Here is a 26,399-nt window from a genome sequence, read left to right as displayed (position 1 = left end):
GTAGATAAATAACCTACATATTATTCACATATGCAAAAATAGTTGTTGGTGGTATCCCTAGAATGCCCATAACCCAAATTATTTAACACTAATAATTTTAAATCAATTTAGAAAAAAAAAAAAAAAAAACAAACCTTTAAAACAAGTTCATCGGTGCTCTTTCAATTTCATTTGGATTATGAAAAATTGGAGACAGCTTTTATTAGATCTAAAACAACCACATTTACAATTTAAATATAAAAATTAACATAATGCCACATGTCGTTTTAACCTTTTATAGAGCTTTTCATTCCAGTTAAAGCTTCAATACATTTACTATTAGCCTGTTAAGCCATTTAATTTGCCTTTATAATTCTAACAGTTAATTACCTTATAAGTTCTAATGTTAATTTCCATTGTAACATAACATGCTGTGTTGAAAGTACTGTAATTGATGCATTCTTAGAGCTCTAGGTAAATAATTTAGCTTCAATGATGTCAATATTTGGCTCTCATGGTTTCCTCCTGATTGTAACTTTGTCTTAATGATAGAAAATAATGTAGAAGATAGAGATTACATTAGTTATGCAGTAAACCTAACTGACTTGAAAATAACCAGGGGCTTATTGTGGAAGATTAGGTTAAATATCTTTAAATATATCTTTAAATTACGATGGGTATCAGAAAAATGATTTGATTGCATATGGTTTTACATATTTTTTCCCCCATAGGCCTGTCATAATTTTCCCCTTTACATTGACATTGTTAATACTGGTATTCCTATGAAGGTCACTTTATAAACATAAAGACAAACAGGAATTTTCTGTATAAACATATTTCTGCCTATGATTAATTACCCTATAAGTTCTAATGTTAATTTCCATTGTAACATAACATATTTTTGGAATTTACAAGCTGAAATATTACATTATATATATATATATATATATATATATATATATATATCGGTTATTAAATATATCGGTTATACTCGGTTATTAAAATTGTCAATCTTCAAATTTTACAGTACATTTAAAGAAATACTGGTGTTTTATTTCAAATTTCACCTCTATTGCTGTCTCATTTTGTAGGCTGCGCCCTCCGGAGGTCACATATGTTGGCCGCATATGTCATTGAGGCTGCCTCATTTCAGAAATGTAACTATTACAGTACAAAGAAAAAAAGAAATGACAATAATTTACACCTCACAAGGAATACCAGTCAATTTTATGATTGCTTTTCTGAAATGAAACATCCTCAATGACATATGTGACCCACAAAGGTGACCTCCGGAGGGCGCAGCCTTTGAAATGAGACACAGCTTTTATTATGGGTCTAGATATGGAGCGCTCTGTGCAGAACACATCTGTTGACCAAAATCTGCTCTTTGCAAAAAGATTTGGGCACTGGCTAACATTAAATCCACTTGCATTAACAAATATACCTAAAATTATTCATATAATTCATCTCTATAACATTTTTACTAGTCCAGTTTTTAGTTACACGTTGAGAGAATACCATGGCAGTGATGAAATGATGAGTTCTCTCAGTCCATGGCGCTCAACTGTGGTCTCTTACGTTTTCTCTTGTGTCTTCACCACAGTTCTGACTGACTTGCCTGCCTTCTGATGCTATGGAATGGGCCTGGTAACTTGGTAACTGTAGGTCTCCATGGTAACACTCAAGACCCTCCTCTGGCCTCATTTGCATAATCTCTTTGTGTAGTCCAGGCACTGTTCACTTCCCACTTTCCCAAGTAATGAAAAGACCATATTAAGTCTGACAGTCCAAAACATTAGCTCATTGTTCTTGGTTGTAGCTTAGTTCTCTGCTTAAGCCACCACATGATGACTATAAGCTATTTCAGTCCTCACAAGAGGCTTTCTACCCTCTGATCTTACTAAGAATGATCTTACTACTCTTTAGTTTTTGTTGGAAACTCAAGTTAAATGTGCAAACTGAAGAATTTACTCTTTAAACAGTTAATTCTGAACTATTATACCTGTACTAATCATTACTCCTCTATAATGATTAGTACAGGTATAATAGTTCAGAATTAACTTTTTAAAGAGCAAATTCTGACTGTATTCAGTTTGCACATTTAACTTGTGATGGTTGATGATCTTCAAAGCCAGATATCTGTTTTGCAACAGTACAATGTTGATGTCAAAGGTGACCCTCTGCTGTTATAACTTCATTTCAACACCAGCTTTCACTCTATAAGAATATATGCTGTTTTTTTTTTTTTTTACCGATGTCCTGATCTGAATCAGTTCTAGGTGAACAGATCCGAATATCTGCTGAGTGATGAACCCACAGCCGGACGACTTCCGATGAAACAGTTAGATGGTTTGTTATTGATTATAAGCCTTTGATGAATTATTCATGTTTTCTTTTATGCATGTAATTAATGAGTTGTTCCTACACATGTTTTTGGTGTCTACAGAACATCAGTGTTGCATTGTGGGTAATCATCCATCAGCGCTTAAACACGAAAATAGTGTCTCATCACGGCTCACATTTCTGTAAGTACTAGTTAATTGAAGCTTTTTTTTGCAAGTAATTTTTTTTCTCATACTTAAGAATTGAGTAGGTTCATACTGATACTAATGTGTGCTAATGCTTTCTTGTAATACAATATTTGACATTTTCATATTAGATGATGCATTAAAAATGTAAATGCTGCTCACCATTGTTGTATGTACTACATTCAGTGTTCTCAATAAAGATATTTTTACACCATTTTGTGCAGTATTTTGATGTTACACATGACAAAAAGCTAATAAATAAGATAATTAATGTACTTCAGACAGTTGCATTTTCAAAGATTAAAACATTATAGTATCTATTTTCTTCATGGAGAACAAGAACATCATCTCTCAGGTATCAACAAATGATTTACAGAAAACCCAGTGGCTTTGTCAAATTTACTGCTGGCTTTAATTGCAGTCATGTAAATCTTAACAGTTGTGAGCATTGTCAACAAAATAATTATTCAAAACCTCCAGAAACAGTAAAAAAAAAAAACGTTCAGCTAATAACCCCAATACCAGCATAATGCTATCACATTTCCATACAATTACAAAATCACTTACAGTACAGAATAGCTGGTCTGTCATTGACGTGATAATAGTGCTATTGTGTCCCCTCAACTGTCGAGTTTTTGAGTTTTCAAACAATTTATACATTACCAAAACATTTCTAATTTCTTCAAAGAACCCAGCTTTCATTAAACAATTAAGAGTGATAAAGAAATGCTTTCTGCAAGAAAAAAAAACTAACAAAATCATTTCAGTGGCCAGAGTATAGCGTACTGTTCTTATCTTTGTGATGTGCTTATTTGTTAAATTGTATAAGTTGTGTGTGTCTTGCTCAATCTTGTTAGGAAATACTTTCCTAATAGTTTGTCATTACTTGGCTGATGAAAGGAAAGAACTAGACATTCCAGAACATGGATTGCCTGTTAATTGATATAACATTCCAGTAGCAGTACATCGTTAGTGCCTCTAGAGGGCAACAGCTCACGCAGAACTACTTGGGAGAACTGTAATGTGTGAGCAGTAACTAGATTGTATTTCTTTATACAAACGACATGTTCAAATGCATAAATTGATAAATTATATTTCTATTGCATCTTTGGCTCTCATCACAGGATATTTTGCACAGTCATTGTGTATAAAGGCAAATAGTGGTGATAAACATAGTGCACTGTAGATTACTCAGCAAAACAAAAGCCTAAAAAATAAAAATGACAGCAAGTATAAAGGATTTGCATTTTAGAGAAACTCTCCACATAAATGCTCACCATCTGGGCCTCTTGTACAGGTACACATGAACCCACAAGCCAATTGACCTAATTCTTGCAACACTTGGCTCATTAGCATCAGAAGAATATTCACTTGTATTCATGCAGCAGTTTGTTCCAGAAAAACTCTTGGTTGTTGTCAGTAGTGAATGACAGTGTGACTGATTTGGCACCAGTGAGAAAAAAAAAAGTTCATGTCTGGAATATTCTGCCCCAAAATGTCTTCCAGTTGGGGCACCGACGGCAAAACAAAATCTGTTTTTTTTCCGTCATTGTGCCCTTATGTAGTCCTTTACACAGCTTATTAGCAACTGATACATGGCAAAAACACATCAACAGACATGAATAGGCATTAAAGACTCAAAATGAGGGCTCACAGAGGAAGCAGCCGTCTTAGGCTTATTGCATAGACCCATCACAATCTGACAAAATATTCTTATTTCAGTTCTAGTATATTTGCCTAAGTGAGTAAAAATTTGTCATGTGATACACACAAATTTTCAATCATGTCAGTGGAAGCGTTTGAGTAACTTTCTAATGAAGGAAGATCCAGATTGATGATGTGCTGGAAATTAAATGCTTATGGTGATGAAGTCTCCTCATTTTGTTCTTGTACTGATCTGATTGTCATTAAAGATTGATGGTGAGGGGAACTTACTATTTGTTTAAATATCAAACCAATTCAACAAAATCCATTCGTATTCACGCACTAACAATATAGTTTGCATTGTAGTGTCCTTAAGCATTAATTTATTGGTCTCTTTATTCAAATGAACATTCATTTGCTTGCCACATTGTGGTCCTACCAAATGTTCAGGTCAGGTCCTCTTCCGATCAGCCCTCAAAGGGGCGAACCACATGACATGGTGGAAAGTAAAATGGCTTTGAGTTTATTCCTTTATTATACAACACCATTCCTCTGAGGCACCGGGCAGAAACAGCCGTTACTCCACATCAATTCTTCGTTTAGTGTCTCCAGCCGTTTCTTTCGGGCTTGCCAGCGTCTCGCCAGAGGCTCGAGGAACAGAGAAACCGATGATAACAGGTAACAAACACCTGCCAGGTAGAAGGAGCAGTCGTAGGTCTGAGTGTAGTCGTACAGGAAGCCTTCGGGACAAAACGCATATATTAAACTGTTAGCAAAGGAATGTTTTCCTTAAATAGAGGTCAATGAAGAAAAAAGGAAAAAAGACTGTTTTACTTTAATTTGAGAACAGTCAGTAAACTAACGATGGACAGATGGAGAAAACTTTCTTCACTTTCCACCCCAGAATCTCCCACACCTGTTTTCTGACTGGATCCGCTTTTAAAACGACGGGTTGTTTTCACTACGCAAGCAGCAGCGGGTCAAGTCCGGAAAGGCCTTGGGTAGGGTAGAAAAATCAGTTTTGCTTCCCTGGCTGCTCATTATTTTTGGTAGGCGGGGGGATTGTGGAAGGGGGCCCTGACAAGATGGTTCATGTTAGCATAACTGTGTTACAGAGTTCAGGGCAAGGTCTATACTCGCCTTCCTAAAGAGGCCCCTCTGCAAGACTTGTATTTCCAAGAATTGTACCTCACTTTGCAGCTGCTCTACATTCTGTATTGGTATTTATTACTATATTATATAATACTATGTATTGCTAATAAATAGCAGCAAATAAGACAAATAAATATCTGTTCTATAATCCTGAAAGTAGCCTAAAGGTTTTTGTACAGCAATAAATTATGATGAAAAGGTGCCAGATACTGCATATTAGGAAAAAAATAGGTACTTGTCTAGTTCAAAATGCTTTAAATCTAACCAGACAGGTTATCCTAATTTTAGATGGGTTAACATGTCTCCCATCTGTAACCCACTTAAATTGAAATATGAAACTATATGACCCCAGTGTCCCTCAAGCCACACACACAGAAGCAGGCTTCTCTTACACATTATCATGACTGGCCAAGACTTTGGTTATTTTTGTGAGGCATCAAGGCTACTTCTATCTACTGATGTTCATAGCTTCTATGATCTAGTCTTGGAGCTCATCCAAACTCCACATACCTGCCAGAGGAGGACCTGTGAGACAGCCAAGCCCTACAAAGAACATTGAGAACCCCATCGAGTTGTTCAGCTTTTCAGAACCCACCAAGTCCACCTGCAAAACACAGAAAGGAAAATGAATGATATGTATAACCGATGATGTATGACAGATTATGACGATCTACGAACCAACCTAAAACGAGAGTTCAGATGGCATGCAAGAGCTTGCTAGTAGCTTATACACTGAGTTTTGATTAATTTTTGTGACACTCCAATAACTTCACGGAAAGGAAACCGGGACGGAATCTTGTGTTTTCTTTAATTTACAAATGCACAATGCTTTGTTTTTACAAACCCGATTCCAAAAAAGTCGGGACACTGTACAAATTGTGAATAAAAACAGAATGCAATGATGTGGAAGTTTCAAATTTCAATATTTTTTCAGAATACAACATAGATGACATATCAAATGTTTAAACTGAGAAAATGTATCATTTTAAGGGAAAAAAAAAAGTTGATTTTAAATTTCATGGCATCAACACATCTCAAAAAAGTTGGGACAAGGCCATGTTTACCACTGTGTGGCATCCCCTCTTCTTTTTATAACAGTCTGCAAACGTCGGGGGACTGAGGAGAAAAGTTGCTCAAGTTTAGGAATAGGAATGTTGTCCCATTCTTGTCTAATACAGGCTTCTAGTTGCTCAACTGTCTTAGGTCTTCTTTGTCGCATCTTCCTCTTTATGAGCCGCCAAATGTTTTCTATGGGTGAAAGATCTGGACTGCAGTCTTGGTCATTCAGTACCCGGATCCTTCTTCTACGCAGCCATGATGTTGTAATTGATGCAGTATGTGGTCTGGCATTGTCATGTTGGAAAATGCAAGGTCTTCCCTGAAAGAGACGACGTCTGGATGTGAGCATATGTTGTTCTAGAACTTGGATATACCTTTCAGCATTGATGGTGCCTTTCCAGATGTGTAAGCTGCCCATGCCACACGTACTCATGCAACCCCATACCATCAGAGATGCAGGCTTCTGAACTGAGCGCTGATAAAAACTTGGGTTGTCCTTGTCCTCTTTAGTCTGGATGACATGGCGTCCCAGTTTTCCAAAAAGAACTTCAAATTTTGATTTGTCTGACCACAGAACAGTTTTCCACTTTGCCACAGTCCATTTTAAATGAGCCTTGGCCCAAAGAAAACGCCTGCGCTTCTGGATGTTTAGATATGGCTTCGTTTCTGACCTAGTTTTAGCCGGCAACGGTGAATGGCACGGTGGATTGTGTTCACCGACAATGTTTTCTGGAAGTATTCCTGAGCCCATGTTGTGATTTCCATTACAGTAGCATTCCTGTATGTGATGCAGTGCCGTCTAAGCGCCCGAAGATCACGGGCATCCAGTATGGTTTTCCGGCCTTGACCCTTACGCACAGAGATTGTTCCAGATTCTCTGAATCTTTGGATGATATTATGCACTGTAGATGATGATAACTTCAAACTCTTTGCAATTTTTCTCTGAGAAACTCCTTTCTGATATTGCTCCACTATTTTTCGCCGCAGCATTGGGGGAATTGGTGAGCCTCTGCCCATCTTGACTTCTGAGAGACACTGCCACTCTGAGAGGCTCTTTTTATACCCAATCATGTTGCCAATTGACCTAATAAGTTGCAAATTGGTTCCTTATATGTACATTTAACTTTTCCGGCCTCTTATTGCTACCTGTCCCAACTTTTTTGGAATGTGTAGCTCTCATGAAATCCAAAATGAGCCAATATTTGGCATGACATTTCAAAATGTCTCACTTTCAACATTTGATATGTTATCTATATTCTATTGTGAATAAAATATAAGTTTATGAGATTTGTAAATTATTGCATTCTTTTTTTATTTACAATTTGTACAGTGTCCCAACTTTTTTGGAATCGGGTTTATATTACAAAACAAAACATTGGTGTAAAAAAAAAAAAAAACCCAACCCTTTACATTGTTTTTACGTTGTTTCCACTATGAGACAAAATAATTTGGCATTGTGACGATTTGTGTCGTGACTCGTGGAAGTCTAACTACTATAGTCCAGTGATGAAATATGCGTGTCCTGGAAATGGGAACCCTGACAGCAACATAGTGTCGGGCCAGATCCAGCCCACATCTGGTCCGTGTGTAATCCACATGTACCAGATGTGGGCCGGATCTGGGCCACACTATGTTGCTGTCTGGGAAGCCTCAGGTGCCGCTTCACTTGCTGCCTCCTCATGGAAAGGTGAAGCAGGCTCTTTTTCTCCTTCTCGCTCATCTTTCTGTGATTTCTTGAAGAAGTGTAATATTGAATTGTTTTGAATGTATTTTGAACCGTGATCCCAAAACCAAGGTAGGTATCGAACAGTGACTTCTTTAATGTCACCAGTGTAATACATCTTTGCTGAATAAAAATCTTATACTGACTCCAAACTTTTGAATGGAAGTGTATATATATTTAAGGACATTTGCAGCACTATACAGTATGAAACATTGCTGTAATGGAGGAAATTCTTTAACATTTGCTCATTAATGGGGCAGCTGTGGCCTAATGGTTAGAGAGTCAAACTTGTAACCCGAAGGTCGTGGGGTTGAGTCTCAGTACCGGCAGGAAATGAGAAAGGTACCAAACCCTCAATCGCTCCCCGGCACCGCAGCAAAAATGGTTGCCCACTATTCAGGGTGTGTGTTCACGGTGTGTGTGTGTGCACTTGGGTGAATGCAGAGCACAAATTCTGGGTATGGGACACCATACTTGGCTACATGTCACGTCACATCACTGAAATTCAGTAATTCTATCATAACAGAACAGCTGATTTTCATATCACAGTCAGGCATGTGTTGACACAAATGGTATTTTCATATTTGGTTTCTGCTTTCTTGAGGGTCAGGGAGATCACAAAAAAAAATCACTATTTGCTTTTTCTGTTATTTTAAAGCAATATTCAACATAACTACTTTTTAAAATTCAACAAGCAATACTCATTTAATGTCTATGCATGTTCGCAACAGACTGCTTTCCCTCCAGGGTCTTTTTAAACACTAACTCGGCCTATCTGGTTCACTGAGAGTTTTCCATAGGTTGTAAAAATATTTGAAAGGTAAAACCTAAGATTCCTTCCAGAGGAACGGGTGTACTGCAGTGCTGCCTGTCAATCTATCCCTCTCACGTTACACTGCCCTGCACAGTATACAGCACAAGAACTCAATGTCTCAATACTTAGAAATGTACGGAGACCTTTTCGTGAGCACATATAATAAAAGTGAAGGAAGCAGCAATCAGCATTAGGATGTCCTCAAACCCTGCCAGCCCGTCCATGTCAAGTCATGTCAAGTCAAGTCGCCCGTATTTATATAGTGCTTTAAAAAAAAACATTTTGTTTTGAAATACATATTGTCACAGTAATAAACAGGAAAATAAAAATGATGCAAAACGTTCTCAAATATGAGACAAATTCAAATTGTGCAGTAAAGACAATAGTTGTTATTCAGCTCGAGTCAGTTCAGTGTTGATTTACAGGTTTTTTTCCGAGTGTCAATTATTCGATTTGATTCTTAAGTCGTATGATTGGATGCTCAAGCCATCCTGGAGATTGTTGTTTGACCTATGTCTATAAATATGACCCTTCTTCCTGAATAAATCTGAGAATGCTTTGTACCACACTTGATCTGTGTCTGCTTGGTCATTCTCCCGAGGCCTCGCGCTGCTGCTGCCACACATCACAGGGATTGAGGCGCCTGTTTCTTAACGGATGACTGGGATTCCAAATATTCTACCTATTATTGAGATTTTGATCTAACACAGACCTAGCTTTTAATACGATCGAATCGAGTTCGAATCCGCCTTTTGCCGAGCTCGCATTTATTTTCAATAAAAATGAAAATAATGTTTTATAAGTGGAAATATACTGAAGCGAGTGTTAATAATATTAAAAGTGTTTATTGGGCAGGGTTAGGGGAAGGTGTAGGGAGGGTTTTTAATCTCCCAATAAGGAAGCATCCATTTAATACTTTTAATAAATATAATCGTTTACACTTTGATATTATTGCATTCGATTTCATTACTATCTATACAAAATGCCAGTACATTCCAGTATAAAATTATTCCTAAGTTGTCCCATTTTGTATAGATGGTAATGAAATCACCTATGTAGTTGTTCAGCTACATCTAATTGTTTTGATAGTATTTTATTTTTTAGATTCAGAATTTATTTTAATATGGTATTACTGTAGAAAATTGCTGTGTTATGATATCATTTTTGTGTTTTGTTAAGTTTTGAACTTAAGTTTAAGTATTTAAATGTGCAAATTGGCCTGTATGTACATAAGAGTTTTGGTGGTGTTTGTGTCGGAGTGAGAAAAGAATTCATGAAATTTGAAAAATGTTGTCATTGAATGCATTTTGTTCCAAAGTATTGACAAATGATCCATAGTTCAACCCACATAGACTGATGTTGTGTTCACTGTGTGAAGTGTTTTAAAAAAGTGACCTAAGTATTGAGAAATGGCTCCAAGCAATTGTAAAAAACTGTAATATCCATATCATAACTACTCAGTTTATACAAGATCTTTGCAAGACTTTCTTTGTTGTGACAATACCACATGCCCAGGCCTGCCAGTACTCACCAGCACAGGAAGTAGTAGGGCCATGTATCCTCCACAAAAGATGGCAAAGAAGACAGCGTAGACCATAAGCAAGATGTACGAGGTGGCCAGAGGGGAGAGAAGATTGACCACACCACACAGGATCAGGTAGGCCTTATGGTAGTGATATTTGTGAACCAGATTCCTGTCTGTCACCCAACCAGATGCAAGTTGGGCCACTGTCTCTGTTATACCTGTGAGACAGAAAAGACACTGAACTGATGGACTGAAAATGGACCACTTAGTGTTGGATTCTTCAAAGGTTTCATGCTTATACAGTATTGAAGTATTATATTAAGCCACTAGCAGCTTTGAGCACAATTGGCCACACCTTTATGAGTAAGTTTTGAAGTTATGCAGTAATGAAAAGGTTTTCTTTTTTTAAATTCATTTGGATTTTTTCAACCATCAGGCATGCAATAGCTGCGGGATGTTTTAAAAATAAAATGCCAATCACTGCAGCTTGTATGTGCACATACATGTACAGGTGAGTGCAATGACAAACTCCTGTACACTCCACTGTACACCGAACAAGCAAAAGACACAATATAGTACTTTTTTACATTTTTCACATCTGTGTGTTTGACGTGTATATGGCTAATCATTTGATGGTTTGTGTGTATAGTTACAATGCAAAAACACCATTTAACGTAGTTAACATAGTTTTGAAACATATACTTGTTTTTGCAAGAGATGCGTGATGTTTTGCATCTTGGGTGTATGTTTTGTGGTTTTGTGTGTGGAGTTTTAAGGAAATGGAGCCATAGTTTCAGAAATTGTAAGTAACTATTACCTCAACCTTATGTTGAACCAAACCTGTTTGACCTCTTTTCTGTATGTTAATGAGGACTTTTTTCTGTCAAGGTCCAAAATGACAAAAAAGCAACATAAAAGTATAATGAAAGTGATCTAAATGAATTGTGTATATAGTTCAAGTCATTAATTCAATAATTTTCATTTGAAAAAATTAAAGAAATCAATATTTCTATTTAGCAAGGATGCATCACATTGGTCAATAATGACAGTCAAGACTTTTATAACATTACAAAATATTTCTATTATAAATAAATGTTGTTCTTTTGAACTTTCTATTCACTAAAGAATCCTGAAAAAATGTATCACGGTTTCTACCAAAATATTAAGCAGCAAAACTGTGTTCAACATTGATAATAATAATAAGAAATGTTTCTTGAGCATCAAATCATCATATTAGAATGAAGACTGGAGTAATGGAGTATGAAGTAATAAAATAGAAAACAGTTTGTATTAATATTTAATATTAATATATTGGCACCCTTAGTAAATATGAGAAAAGGCGGCTGTGTAAATAAATCTGTATTGTTTATCCTTTTGATCTTTCATTCAAAAAATTCATAAAATTGATTCATTTAAGTACAACAATTGAAAGTGGGGGGAAATCACATTATGAGATAAATGTTTTTCTCCAATACAGGTTGGCCACAATTATTGGCAACCTTAGAATTTTTACATTTTTTAGCACACTAGGGTGATCATGAACATGATATTGTCCAGCCATGACTTCCTGTCCCACAAAAGTATAAACAGTATAAAAGTAGGAAACACAAAGGCCAAATTTCCGTAATCATTCATCACAATGAGTAAAACCAAAGAATATAGTTCTGATGTGCAGCAAAAGATTGTTGAGCTTCACAAAATAGAAAGTGTCTGTAAGAAAAAAGATAACACATTGAAAATTCCCATTTCCACTATCAGGGCAATAATTAAGAAGTTCCAATCAACTAAAGATGTTACAAATCTGCCTGGAAGAGGACGTGTGTCTAAATCGTCCTAATGCGCAGTGAGGAGGAAAGTTTGAGTGGACAAAGACTCTCCAAGGATCACAGCTGGAGAATTGCAGAGATTAGTTGAGTCTTGAGTCTCAGAAAGCCTAAAAAAAAAAAAAGATCAAACAGCACCTACATCCCCACAAGGTGTTTGGGAGGGTTTCAAAAAAAATAAAAATCCTCTGCTCTCATCCAGAAACAATCTCCAGCATATTTAGATGTCAGACACGACTGGAACTTCAAATGGGACCGGCTTCTATGGTAAGATGAAACTAAAAAAAAAGAGCTTTTTGGCAGCAAACCCACCAGATGGGTTTGGTGCACACCTGGATAAAAAGTGCCCCATGCCCACGGTTAAATATACTGCTGGATCTTTAATGTTGTGGGCCTATATTTCTGCTGGAGGTCCTGGACATCTTATTCAGATACATGGTATCATGGATTCTATCAAATACCAACAGATAAAAAATCAAAACCTGACTGCTTCTGCTAGAAATCCAATAATGGGCCGTGGTTGGATCATCCATCAGGACAATGATCCAAAACAAACATCAAAACCAACACAAAAATGTGTCACTGCGCACAAAATGAAGCTTCTGCCATGGTCATCCCAGTCCCTGACCTGAACCCTAAAGAAAATGAGTGGAGTGAATTGAAGAGAAGAAGCACCAACATGGAACTGGGAATCTGAAGGATCTGGAGAGATTCTGTATGAAGGAATGGTCTCTGATCTCTTGTCAGGTGTTCTCCAAACTCATCAGGAATTATAGAAGATGACTCAGCTGTTATCTTGGCAAAAGGACGTTGCAATAATTGGGTGCCAATAATTGTTGCCAACGTAAACTAGAGAAAAACATTTCTCATAATGAGCAGGTTAGAATTTTGTGGGGTTTCTTTAATGAAAGATAAAAAGAATAAACAATGCAGATTTATTTCCACAGCTGCCTTTGCTCATATTTTCCAAGGGTGCCAATATTAGAGGAGGGCACTGTATATATATACTGTATATATATTTATTTATAAAAACAGTGCTTAGCATACTGCCAGTTAATTGCTTTTGCAATTTTGCTGGCACAATCTGTTTTTCAGTTCAAAGACTGACACAAGAAGAACAGAAGTAATGATAACAGCTTAGTTATTTTGTGGCATGCTGTACAAAGAATTGAGTGCTTGTTGTATTTGCTGTTGTCTGTGCCGCAGTTGTGATTGTGTGTCCATGTGCTGCAGAGCTTTATTGAACAGTCTAGGAAAAGACCTGAGGCAGCACTTTTGCAGATTCATACGGAACAGATCCAAAGTGTGACACTCACTGCTGACATGTATGCTGCCACGGTTTATTGGATGCATAAAAAATGCACATATGCCCCAAACATTAGATCATATAATGTATTAGATCAGGTAATGTATGTTTACACAAAAGCCGAGAAGTGTTGGCATGATCAACCATACTGACCAACTCATGTAGAACTGATGGATTGAGCTAATGCTGCAGTTCATGCACATATGGGGTCATTTATTGCTGGCCAGACATAAAACAAAACAGCTGCTCAATGTTTGCGTGTCCTCGGTGCGCCACGAAAGGTGACATCCTGGTGTGCCCCGCTTGGACCCGAAGACATTTTGTGCGTTGTTTGTGTGTTTAAATCCCAGCTGGGCCATTGAGTTTCACAGCTGTTCCTGTCAAGCTTTGCACAATGAAACTTCTATACAAAATCTCAGTGACAGAAAGTAGCAAACTGCCTTTAAATGGAGGTGCCTAGTCCACAAAACTCTGTAGTGTATAGGGGGACTTTCACCAGGGTAATCGGGCATGTGACAGGTGTTTGTGTCTTTGTGTACTTCACTCAGTGAAGACAAAAGGACTGGACGAATGCAATGTCCCCACTACATCAAAGACGGACAATAGGCCCTCACTGAGGTACAGAGAGCCCAAATGCATGTCCGATCGCTACTAGCTCATTAAAACACAAAACGTGTTTGGCTCGTCTCCCCGCTCTCTTTTGTCCGCATTGCTGCCTCAGTGGCAAGCCACACAATGTCAGGCACTTCAGAACTGGGCACAGAACTACCAAGCCTCGCGTCAGCTACTTGGGCTGTTGCTTAGCGACTTCCCTCAGCTCGCCGACTGTGTGTGACCTGCCACGAGGAGGTGAGCTTTAGTTCCTTGCTCACCCTGTATGATGTGAAAACTGCAAAGTGGGGGTGGGGGAAAGGAGACGTTAGGAATATGTGAGTAGTATATTCACACTGAAAATTCCAAAAAGAAAAAGTGCACTTTAAATACCCAGCACTTAGGCCCCGTTTACACTAGTGCATTTTTGTTTTAAAATGAAAACAATCCTGGTCTACACTGGCTTTTTGACAGCATTTCAGAAACGATCTCCATCTACACTACATGGCCGAAAACGCATGTCACATGACCGTTCACTGGGCATGCGTGTGCAAGTGTAAACAGTTGCCTCTTGTGCATGTAGGGTGGCTAAAAAATGTTTTTTTAGTTTTTCAAACTAAAACGGGGTCTCCATTTACGAGGTTTGAAAATGCTGGTGTAGTGTAAATGACAGGCATAACCGTAGCAAAACGTATGCATTTTAAAACGAAAACGCACTAGTGTAAACGGGGCCTTAATTAACTGAAAAAAACTAAGTGTGAAATCTACATACTCTCAACTATCGCAGCTTTTCTTACGTAGTGGAGGGGGTGGGCTTTCAGACTTTAATGCTGGATTACAAAAATAAAGTTCATTCACTAGACAGTAGAGTACTCTGTACAAAATGATTTTTTTTGTGATGATTATGAGTTGTAAGTAAAACAAGACTTGAAACAGCCAGGAAAATGGTAAATTATTGGAGTACATTTTAAAGCGGAATTCAGTAAGATTTGCGAAGCTCCCCCTACAGGTTCCTTCAGTGAATCACACTGTCGTAAATACTCCAAGCGCAGCTCTGGACTACAACGACTACAACGCTCACCAGCGCAGTAGTTTTGCAAATACAGGACAAGAAATCTCAATGGAGGTGGGTAATTTTCGAAATTGTCAAGTCATAATATATACATTGTTTTTGAATTACCGTAAAGCATTTTGTCACTCTCGCGTGAACGTGAACATGAGGCGAGGTTGTTTCGGGTCGGTGCAGCTCAACTTGCAAGTGCTGTTTTCTGGCGTAGACGTGCCTGAGGGGGTTAGTGCTCGCCTCAAACACACCACTACAAGTCAATTAACCATCGTAAGGACTTAGAAAACTATTTATGAAGGTAAAAAAGTTACTTAGTTCTGCTTTAAAAGAAAATGCTATTTCAGTGTTTCTACTTCAAAATTTCATGCTTATTTCAATATGTTACTTGCTGTTTCTTTGTAATTATTTATGAAACTTACTAGCAATTTTTTAGATTTTTTTGACAGCTTAAATCAGGTAAACTTGACAGAAAAACATGACTGAAAAATAAATGAAATACAGTGGCTTCAAAGAGTAATTGGACAATTAAAAATATAAAAACAAATGGAATCTGTGAATAAATGATGCTAAACCTTTCCCTTTAAGCCATTTTTTCAGTGATTCATGAATTTAAATGCTTTGCTTGAAATGTGTGCTTGTGCTGTATTTAAAATAAATGCTATCTGGTTTGATATTTTGTTAAATTATTCAGAGACATTCATACACTTTTAGGTGTGACTCTAAAAAGTGACTTTTTGGCTTACTGTATAAAGTAGGAATACTCAATAGCAATTTATTTTAACAAAATAGTTAATAATTTTATTACTGGCCATTTATCAGTTATTGGCTATAACATGAAAACACCCAACAGTTTATCATATCGGTCAGAAATTCAATATCAGTGCATTCCCAATCGTAATAAGGAAACTGCATGGGGTATAATAATATTAAAAATTAAAATAGGGCCCGACACATTAAAACCGACAAAAGAACAGAGAGCCTTCATCAGGGTGTGTATTGCATTAAACAGATAATTAATAAGGTGTTGCACATTTACTACATACCCAGACAGCTTGTTGGGGGTGGGGGGGTGTGATGGGGTGTATTGAGTCCGGGGGTGGAGGGATGTCGATACTATTATCTTTTGGTGAAGAAATGTACATAATAAAAAAAAAGCATGTTTGAGTCAACTCTTTTATTCACTATGGCATTTTTGATAGGGCACTTACAAGCCCTCTAGTTTTAGCCACTGGGCCAAAGTTCATTATTTATGTAAGAGCACTCATTGCATAACACTGCAGATTTTAAACTGCTCACAAATAATTAATGTGAAGTTGGCTGCGTTTGCATCAACCCTTTAAAGCCCATATTACAGCACATCTTGCTGTAAAGAACAATGGCCGTAGTGCATCTCTCAGGTACGGCTTTATGGCTTTCCAGGAATATGGCACTGATGAAGCCAGAAAAAAATCAGTTCTCTGGCACCGCTAATGACACGCTGTCCACTAGCACTGACATGGTTTTTTGTCTTTTCATTTTCCTCAGCATAGCTCAGCAGTGCCTGTGTCCTATTGATTTCTTCTACTGTTACACATTATTAGTGTACAATTGAACTGTTGCAGCCAGAGAACAGCAATAACAAACATGCTGACTAGAGGACTTTTTTATGCAATAGGTAACTTTGTAATTAGAATGTAGATCATGTAACCTTTGTCACCAACCCTTCATCTATATTTTCCCCTGCTAATGCAAAATTAATTGTGTAAAAAGCACTTTATACTTAAAATAGATGACAATGGAAAAACAAAACTCTAGTGTTACATAGGTTGGTCAAAGGTAATACGACTCACCAGCCACAGAGATGATGAAGGAAGCATCCATGGGGTCGATGCCCAGGTTCCGGGCCCTTGCAGACAAATGGAAGTAAGGGATAAAATAAGCCAGCTGACTGAAGACTAGTGACCAGGTGTAGATGCAAAAGAAAGGGTTCTTTAACAGCGAGAAGTCTAGTATTTTCTGGGGGTTTTCAGTAAGTTTTTCTGTTTTGCTGTTCTCAAGTAATGCATCCACAGGAGAAACCCCATTCATCTCAGGGGACGTTTTAATTTGGCTGCTGTCTGTTCCATTCACTCCATTCTGGACGGATGTTTTGAGATCCAGATGTGGAAGAGTGCTCTGCTCATGAGCCGGGTTCTCTATTATAAGTGTGTCCCTGTGATTGGGGGAAGAGCTGTCCATTTTGGAAGTGCCATTGGACACAGGCGTGCTGCCATTCATATTGTTCTTAAGAGGATCTTTCTCAGATCCAGCCACATGAAGGGTGGAGTTTGACATGGGTGAAGCTGGAGGTCTAATGTTAATGGGCCGCAAAAGCATCCCAGAAGCCACAAGGTTCAGCATCAGGCCTCCCAAAATCAACAGAGCTCCTAAAGACAGAACCAAAAACAGTCAGTAGCCAGGTTTCCATTACAGAATTGAACAACTTTAGCGATATTTTCTAAATGTCAATAAAAAGCTATTGCGTTAAGAAGGCGTTTCCATTAACCGATGTTATGCGAATAAAACTTTTTTTTCCCTCTCGCGATAAGTCATTCTAAAAATCATGGCAACAGATGTTAGTAGGTTTAAGTATATAACAGCCACTGCACTGAGATGTAGGCCTGTTATCCAACCATTAATGGCAAAGAAAGCCCCTTATACTTGGGAGCGGCCACATATGAGGTGTTTCTGGGTGTTTCTCCCTCCTATCTGCTTCAAGTTCTTGATAAATTGTGGCATTTCTTTAGACTGGGTAAACCCAGCCTGATCTGCCGGCGATTTGATTTCGCCTGGCAACTCAGTCTGGAAACCTGTACATTCATTTCTGCTGCATCTGTTACACTTTTGCGGGAACCAATCACAGACTGACTTATCCACCTTGCTTGCTATTGGCGGGTACAGAGCTCTTTCTATGGCTCTGGGCGGGTATAACACGATGACGTCTCTCGCACGACCGTCAATCCAAATCCTTTTAACCTCTCAATGATGCCAAATGACTTCTTTAGTTTAGCAAACAAATCGCTCGAGTGGGTGTAAATACCACTCACTTTCGTGTTTTTTTTGCACAACCTGCAAAAATCGCTCGATGCCATTGCTGCTTCTGCAAACCGCTGATCAATGCTACAAACCAATACAAACTAAGCCTGTCTGGAGTTTTCGCATCGCTCTGCAAAAGTACGTCACCCGGATCGTTGATCTGATTGGTTGAAGGACTATCCAATTGCGTGAATAATGCTCGTTGATCACGCCTCTTGTGCAGTAGGAAATACATAGCAAACTCCCCAGACCAATGTTCAATTTTAAATTGAGCTTGGTCTGGTGATAGCCAGACAAGGATTTCTTTGTTGTGTAGAATCCAGTATTCCCGCAATTCTTTTGTCTTTTATAAGTTTAATAAAGAACTCTGTCTCGTCTTAAGTTCAAACATACCACGCCATCTTAAAAGAATGATCAACTTTTATGTACGCCAAGTGACCTGTAAATGCAAAAAAACAGTTTCCATTGCAGTTTTGCGAATTATTCCTTTTTCAAATAGCCTGAAAATCCACCTCATGCGAGCGTAAAAACTTTTTTTTGCAATATATGGGAGTTTTTGCAAAATTGACGTGTTTCCATTGGGTGTATTTTCAATTCGAAAGAACAAATGTTTCTTGAGCCTCAAATAAGCATATTAGAATTATTTCTTAAGGATCACTTGACACTAAAAACTGAAGTAATGAGTTCTGAAAATTTAACTTTGCCATCAGAGAAAAATAGTTGAAATAGTAATGAAATAATAATATGAATTTCAGTTAAATATGTATACTGATATTTCATTACAAATTTCATAATAATGTAGCCAAAAGCCAATTACCTTGCCAAGCATACTGATCCAATAGCAGCTGAGTGAAAGGAGCTAGGGCAAAGGTCAGACCCATGCCAGAGCGTCCAATAGAATATGCAGTTGCCAGCCTCTTTCGGAAATAGGTCACTGTTACAACAGATGTGGCCTGATAGAGAAGAGCAAACCCGAGACCTGGAAAGATCAAAGTTTTGTAAATGACTTTTTGCATGATAACACTCCAATATTTAACTTTGATTTATAAAATGAAACAAAATACTCACCAACAACTATCCCCATACTAATGTAAAGGTAGATCACGCTGGGGGCAAATATGCTGGAAAGAAAGCCAGCGCTGACGAAAAGCGCCCCCACTATGGAGGTAACCCTGTTCCCCAGCTTGGCACAGGCCACCGAGGCCAACGGACCTAACGGGTCACAAATAAAGTTCATGACCTGTCATATTGACTCTTTGGATCGAAGATGGTTGCTATGGTGACCGTACCTCCGGAGAGCCTGAGGCTGGACATTATGGATCCAATCCAGCTGATGCTCTCGGACGAGCCTCCAAACTCATCCTGCAGTGCCACAAAGAAGATCCCAAAGCTCTTCAATGTACCCATCACCAACACGTTCACCTGAAAATACACCAGAAGATTCAACTGTTTAGCTCAGTACAAAAAAACTTCAGTTTTATAACAAAGAAGCTCTAAATCAAAGTCTATAAAAGTGGTATTCATGACATACCAGGAAACAATGCAGAACCACCATCCAACCCCAACCGCCATCTGGTGGATCCACGTACACAACCTCCTTCTTTTCATTCTTCATGGCCTTGGCTTTTTCTTCATTGCACAAGGTTTTGGCAGCCTTGCCATCACTAGAACATCACAACATCAACTTAATATATTTAATACTCTTAATACATCCACTTGAACCAGTGAGTGATAAAGTTTCATAAAATCAAGTAATATGAGACCATGTACTGAGACTGTTCACACTGTCAGTCCAAATCCAATGATTTTTTGTATCTGATTAGAATGTGATCTAAAGTCTCGTTCAGACTGTCAGTCCAAATTCAATTTTTGTGCATATCCGATTGGAATCTGATCACATTTAGCAAACGTGAACGGTAAAAAAAAATCACATAAAATGCAATTTTTACGAATCTGTTTTGAGCTACATTCATATTTGGTTTGAATTCAAATTCTGTTCGCATTTCTGGAAATCTGTTTTAGTCTGACTCCTCTAATCAGATTTTGTGTCGTTTATGTCACTTTTTTCCCCACATAAAATGTAAACGTCAGACATTGTTAACAGGAAACATGCTGAAAGTTGCTGCAGAAACAAGGTTGTGTTGTTGTCTCCATTATATTGTATATTATATTCAACATGTCTCCATTTTATTGTAATTCTCTGCTCGACCGGCACTTTGCAACAACCTTGTTTCTGCAGCGACTTTTAGCATGTTTCTTATAACAATGTCTAGCATGATTACGTTTTATGCATTTTAGGTGGCATGAGAAAGCTACATAAACCATGCAAAATCCAATCAGAGAGGTCAGACTGAAACAGATTTCCAAGAAATGCGATTTCAAACTATATGAATGTAGTATCAAAACCGATTTGTAAAAATTGCATTTCATGTGATTTTTTTTGCTGTTCACACTTGTTAAATATGATTGCATTCCAATCGGATACGCACAAAAATTGGATTTGGACTGACAATCTTAACGAGGCTTAAATTATTGACTGTCCACACTGTGTATCGCAACTGTTCGGATCTGATTTGTGTGTCCAGTGGTGCTTTTTAATTTTCCGCATATGTGAATTGGTTTCTAAGGCAGTGACGTTGCGTTGGTAGGCATATGCCAAAAACAACAACAACAGCAACGTGGAGGGGTTCGCAATGTTGTCTTATTTACAACATGACAATATGTAACCTCCGCGCTGGACTATGTCTTCTGAGGCATATCAGCTCCGCTGGTCTCAAAACATTTCTCTATTTAAAGGCTACTGTAATTCTCAGCTCAACCTGGACTTTTCAACAACACAATCTGCAGCGACTTTAAGCATGTTTCATTTAACAATGTCAGGCATGTTTACGTTTTTTACGCATTTTACATGCCGTGAAAAAGCTACATAAACTGTGCAAAATCCGATTAGAGCGGTCAAACTGAAATGTGATTTGAATAGGATTTCAAACCACATTTGAATGTGGCTCAAAACAGATTTGTTCACACTTGCTAAACATGATTGGATTCCAATCGGATATGCATAAAAACCGGATTTGGACTGACCCGTCTGAACGAGGCTAAATATTGCCCCTGTTCATTTTCTGAAACATACAACCATTTACAGATAAAAAGGCTTTTGTGAACACATTAGGTAATTTATCACTTATTACATCAACAGGTTCAATTAAAACAAAGACAACTTTTTTTTTTGCTGTAGATTTATAAGGTAATCTAAAACAATTTCCCCATGTGTTAGAGTTAATTTATAATTTCACCTCCTGTCACTCTTTTATCTCTTTTGCACTGGACCCAAATACAGTATCGACAGCATAATGTGGTGTGATCCAAGGATATCTGTTAAATATTTTCTGTTCCAGGAGGTAGTGGATTATGATGACATCAGTAGTACCATGGGTTATTCAGTTTAGAGTGGTTACATTTTGAGTAAACACGAGAATGCCACTGGTTTAATCTGGTGGTCAGTATGACGTGAAGTGTTTTGGATCCAGGCCCGAGACCTCTTTATTTACAGCTGATACAGCTGAAAACAATGTGTATTTAGTACAGTGTTCAAAATGACACAGAGAGACTGAGCAAAAGAACAGTCAAAGGATATCGGGTTCATTCAAACAAACACCTGGCATAAAGTTAACCGAACGGAGAGTTCCTGTGCAGAGGTGGTGGATCCTTTGAAATATTTCAGAGATAAATGTTTGTTCAACTATAAATACAGAGCAATCAAAGTCAGCACCTCAGGTGGTTCCAGATGAAGCAGGAACATAATGAAATTTGCTGATTTTAAAATGTATGTGTGCATATTTACCATACACACAACTGTATAGAATTATATATTATAAGTTCACAAAAAATGTACTCATTTACTGACCCTTATTTTATTTCAAACCTGTCTGATTTTCTTTCTTTCATTCATGGAACATAAAAAGGAGACATTTAGGATAATATTTAAGCTGCTATTGGACATACAGTATCACTGCAGTAAAAGTGGATAGGGACCAAGCTCCAAAAGGCACAAAAAAACTCCATTCAAACCTCATAGAAGTAGCCCATATGACTTGTGCATTATATTTTAAATCTTTTGAAACAATTTGATAGCTTTACATGAGACTAAAATGTAATGCTGTATTAACTGAAGTCATGGTCACCATTCACTTTCATTGTATGGAAAAGAGCAGCTTGGACATTCTGCTAACTCCTTTTGTGTTTTCCTACAAGTTTTGAAGTAAATGACAAGAAAATGTTCTTTGTTGAATGAACTTATATCTAACTTACTAAACAGTTAAAACAGATAAAAACAGTTCTGGAAAGTCATAGCTTAACTGATGAAAACACGACGATGTCAAAAAGAAAATATGTGGTTTGTCTTGTACATAACGCTCAAGCAGTTGGCTGTTTCTTCAAGAGAAGACAGACAAGTGGCCACGCTAAAGCATGCAGAAACTGCTTAGAGGATTACAGAGCAATGAATTGGGCCAGTGTGTTGTAAGTGAAAACATTTTCTTCCATGTGCTTACCACGGGCCACCCCGGAGTGTGTTTGTACATGTGTGCGCGCTTGGATGCATGCATGTATGCAAGATCACAAGTGTGAATGCTTCGATTCAAGGGTAAATGCAGGAAGTTGTATTAGAGAGGTACTGCAGAAGACTACGATCCACCCTGTTCCTCACCCTCGACACTTTCACTCAAAAGCCTCTTAAAAATCCAGCGCTAATTGCATTTTTGGTAACTGCCCTAAGCAGCAATTGAGTGAGCAATAAGAGAAGTCCTAGTATGCGGTATGTCAGTCATACAGAACTGATCGCTTTGTTTTAAAAGGACAGTTCACCCAAAAATGAATATTCTGTCATCATTTAGTCATCCTCAAGTAGTTCCAAACTTGTGCGAGTAGAAAAAGATAAAAATGTTTTGTGAATACGCCCCCTGTTTTTGATCTCATAATTTTGGGTAATAAGCAAAAAAAGACTTTCAACATTATATATCTTCTTTTATCTTTTCCTTTTATATGTATATCTTTAATATTATGCAATTTAATTCTATATGATTTTGTCTCAACTTGTTCACAGAGCAGACACTGAACAAAACACCTAAATATGCAACAATGCATTCAATTTTAGAGTCACTAACATGGGAAGTAGAGTTTTGGATGATGACAATAATATAAAATTCACAAAATCAATCAATAATGTTAAAGCAATTCTGTCAGAACAATAATGAATAAATAAAAGGACAGTGGAATTGCAGACTCACCAGTGTTGCTCTTTTGGCAGCATAGTTGTTGCACAGGAAAATGAAGGGCCTTATTTACTCTGTGTCATCTTCTGCATGAAGCTCAACTTGCAGATCCCGTATTTGACGAACCTGTTACACAAACTCTGTTATAACGTACTGTGTTTTGGATCTTCCCCTCACAATAACCTTTAATCATTGGGTGTTCCAAATGGTGTGTGTTAAAATAACACAATTTTCATGCATGCTGACAGACGCTTGACGCAGTTAATCTTACATTCATTATCACAAGCCTTAACTGCAGTGACTTTTGAGGTGAAAAGTCAAGAGTTCTGCTTTTGGCTCAGAATTTTAAAACACTGTAGTATTGGCATACCTGTGTGAAACTTTACACCCCTGTGACTGTGGACCCTTTTTTCTTGTGTTGGATTTGGTCCTTTTTAATTAGTTGTATCATCTCAGTTCAAGTGAGAATTGGAATTAAATCTATACATCTCACTTATTTGATGAATCTGCATATGCAGTCTTGTCATTGTGACATTAGAGCCAGGGGAGGGAAATCCTTTGACCTCTCCATTGATTTACTGTAATGTTTTCTAAACACATACATTCACAGAAGTACATTTCCACACATTGCCTACCAGTGTCATCACATCAAACATTTAGATTCTACAATACACATACACAACTTATAGCTAACAACGTAGTAGGTTTGAGTAAGAATAACAGAGCATATTCTAACTTTGGAAGAAAGTGCATCTATTAATTATGATACATCATCACTTCATTGATGCACTGCCATTGCCATAAATGAAAACAGGCCGCGTGACTCCTAACTTTTTTTTAAACAAATGTTTGTTAAAGGCTTTGTACCCTTCAAAGATTCACATTGGGAACGCACCGTTCAGGACATCCCACACTGTCTACAACGAGATCATCCTCTAATATCGACGGCAACTAGCAGTGCGGTTATATGCTAGTTAAACGTCTAAAAACTTAGTTCATAATCCTATACCATGACACAAAGGAGTAAAGAAAATCACGAGGGTGTTGCACTTATGCACTTACCCCAAACGCCAGAGCTGATGCTGTCGCGCGCTGTCCGCAGCCGCATAGCGCTCGAGTGTGGTTCGCGCGAGCCCAGCGGCGTTCATGTGAATGCGCGCTACTGGAGTGCAGTACTTTACACCTATCGATAACAGTCGATGAAAAAAAAAACCGTGATCAAACATTGTATGATTGTATTATCAATGCTTCATGTTCCGATAAAACATGTCGGGTTTTACTTTTCTCTTGTGAAGCACTCTACTTGGAAACACTAAAAAAGTTCATCCCAAATAGACTAATAGACTTTATGAAATGAATTAAAAAATTAACAAAAGAGTGAAAACGTATTACATTTGCTAAATTACAACGATTCGACTGTTAATTTGTAAAAGTAAACAAATTTGAAAAGTAAATAAAATTACCCTTTTATTCAAGTAAATGCTCATATTTTATTTTATGACTTACCGAACACAGAAATTAATCAAAATAATAGTAAATTAAAAACATCCCATTCGCTTTAAAACGAATTGACAATATAGCCTATCAAAATGAGAGACTTAAACTTCGCCTACTTGTTAGGCTATATAGACTTGTGACATGTCAGCAAATTTATCGGCAAACAATTTATTCTGTGAATTGTCAAGGACCATTATATAAATTCAAACTCATGGTTGGCGACGAAAATAAGGACTTACCATATTTCCCGAAACGAGGAAATTTAGTTTATTCCAGATTTCACTTGTTAAGACTTGATTTGAGTAGACGTTTCCTAATGCGCGCATCTGCAGCTGTGCTGCGGGCAACATCCGTGGATTCCCCGGTGACAGCTCCTCCTATGTGGTGGTATGTCTTATCAAAGTCATCCCTGAACATGGCTGGACTCCCTGTGCTTGATTTCTTTTACTTTCTGAAAGTTTGCCCCTAGTCTATGAGTCTCTCGGGGGTCACATCTGACCCCTCGGACTGGCACAGATCGGACGCAATACGCTCAGGCTGTGCAGAGCCAAATACCGGCCCCTAGTGCATTAAACGACCATGTGACCGGAACCTAGTAGCCAAGTATTGAAGTGGAACTAATTTCATAGGCTTTCCTGGACTGTGACTATTTGAAAGAGGTTACTACACTGTGACTGCTTCAAGGGCAAATTATGAATGCATAGGTATACAGATAATATCACTATGTGGGAAAAGCCTAAAGGCACTATGTGAGATGCTCAGGCCCTTAAAACGTTGAAAGCAGCAGGTTAATCTTTGAGGCTGTTAGAACAACACAAGTAAACAGACAGTAATAAATGACAGACTGTCCTGAAAGATCTAGATATGAACCTTTAGTCCCAAGTAAATGTTGCTGTTTTTGTGCTTCAAAAAAGTTACATTCAGAACATCTACAAAACATTAGGCTACAAATAATACATTACAGATACCGAATGGGACAAAAACTACTTGGCTTGATTTCTTAGCATTCATGCTGTGTACTTTGTATACATATTGAATGTTTTCATATTAACTGCAAACTTGGCCAATAAACTCTAGTCTGGAAGGCTTCATGACTGGCCAGAGTGACTGATAAAAGAAATTCAGCAATCTTCAGACTGGAGAGCATGACAAAAATAAGACTAATGATGAATTCTCTGCACTCTCCATATCATGTACAGACAATACACCAGTACAACCCAAACAAAGAAAGAAAGAAAAAGGTATAGGGATAATATATTTCTGTTATTCCTAAAAACAATAGTAATAATTAAAGTTGCCTCGTTTTAAAAGGCTTTCTCATAGTTTACATGTCTCTCATAATGAACTTTAAACTGTTCTCTATAA

General features: G+C 37.7%; 1 protein-coding gene across 2 annotated transcripts; it reads right to left on the bottom strand.

Annotated features, from left to right (window-relative positions):
- Nucleotides 1-2,895: 2,895 nt before the first annotated feature.
- slc16a4 (solute carrier family 16 member 4) lies at nucleotides 2,896-26,399 on the bottom strand. 2 transcript variants are annotated; one of them, XM_048209850.1, is made up of 11 exons: nucleotides 25,274-26,399; nucleotides 24,600-24,720; nucleotides 23,553-23,663; nucleotides 19,796-19,928; nucleotides 19,554-19,686; nucleotides 19,333-19,476; nucleotides 19,082-19,243; nucleotides 17,040-17,615; nucleotides 10,431-10,642; nucleotides 5,814-5,907; nucleotides 2,896-4,891 (listed from the first exon to the last, which is right to left on the bottom strand). In XM_048209850.1, the coding sequence occupies exons 3-11, from the start codon at nucleotides 23,573-23,575 to the stop codon at nucleotides 4,686-4,688; spliced, it is 1,683 nt and encodes a 560-aa protein (XP_048065807.1). In that variant the 5' UTR covers nucleotides 23,576-23,663; nucleotides 24,600-24,720; nucleotides 25,274-26,399; the 3' UTR covers nucleotides 2,896-4,685. The 2 variants fall into 2 exon arrangements, with proteins under 2 accessions (XP_048065807.1, XP_048065808.1); XM_048209851.1 differs by lacking the exon at nucleotides 24,600-24,720.

The sequence above is a fragment of the Megalobrama amblycephala genome, linkage group LG12 (assembly GCF_018812025.1).
Source record: "Megalobrama amblycephala isolate DHTTF-2021 linkage group LG12, ASM1881202v1, whole genome shotgun sequence".
NCBI classification, from domain to species: Eukaryota; Metazoa; Chordata; class Actinopteri; order Cypriniformes; family Xenocyprididae; genus Megalobrama; species Megalobrama amblycephala.
Note: the sequence above shows the minus strand (reverse complement) of the source record. Positions and strands in the feature narration are given on the sequence as shown.

What these genes read in the sequence shown, in the direction of transcription:
- slc16a4 (XM_048209850.1), bottom strand. Translation starts at nt 23,575, where the DNA reads ATGCTGCCAAAAGAGCAACACTG. An exon ending in CCCTACTACTTCCTGTGCTG is followed by an intron (nt 5,908 to 10,430) that starts GTGAGTACTGGC and finishes TGTGTTTTGCAG; the next exon opens with GTGGACTTGGTGGGTTCTGA. An exon ending in CACAGGTCCTCCTCTGGCAG is followed by an intron (nt 4,892 to 5,813) that starts GTATGTGGAGTT and finishes TTTGTCCCGAAG; the next exon opens with GCTTCCTGTACGACTACACT.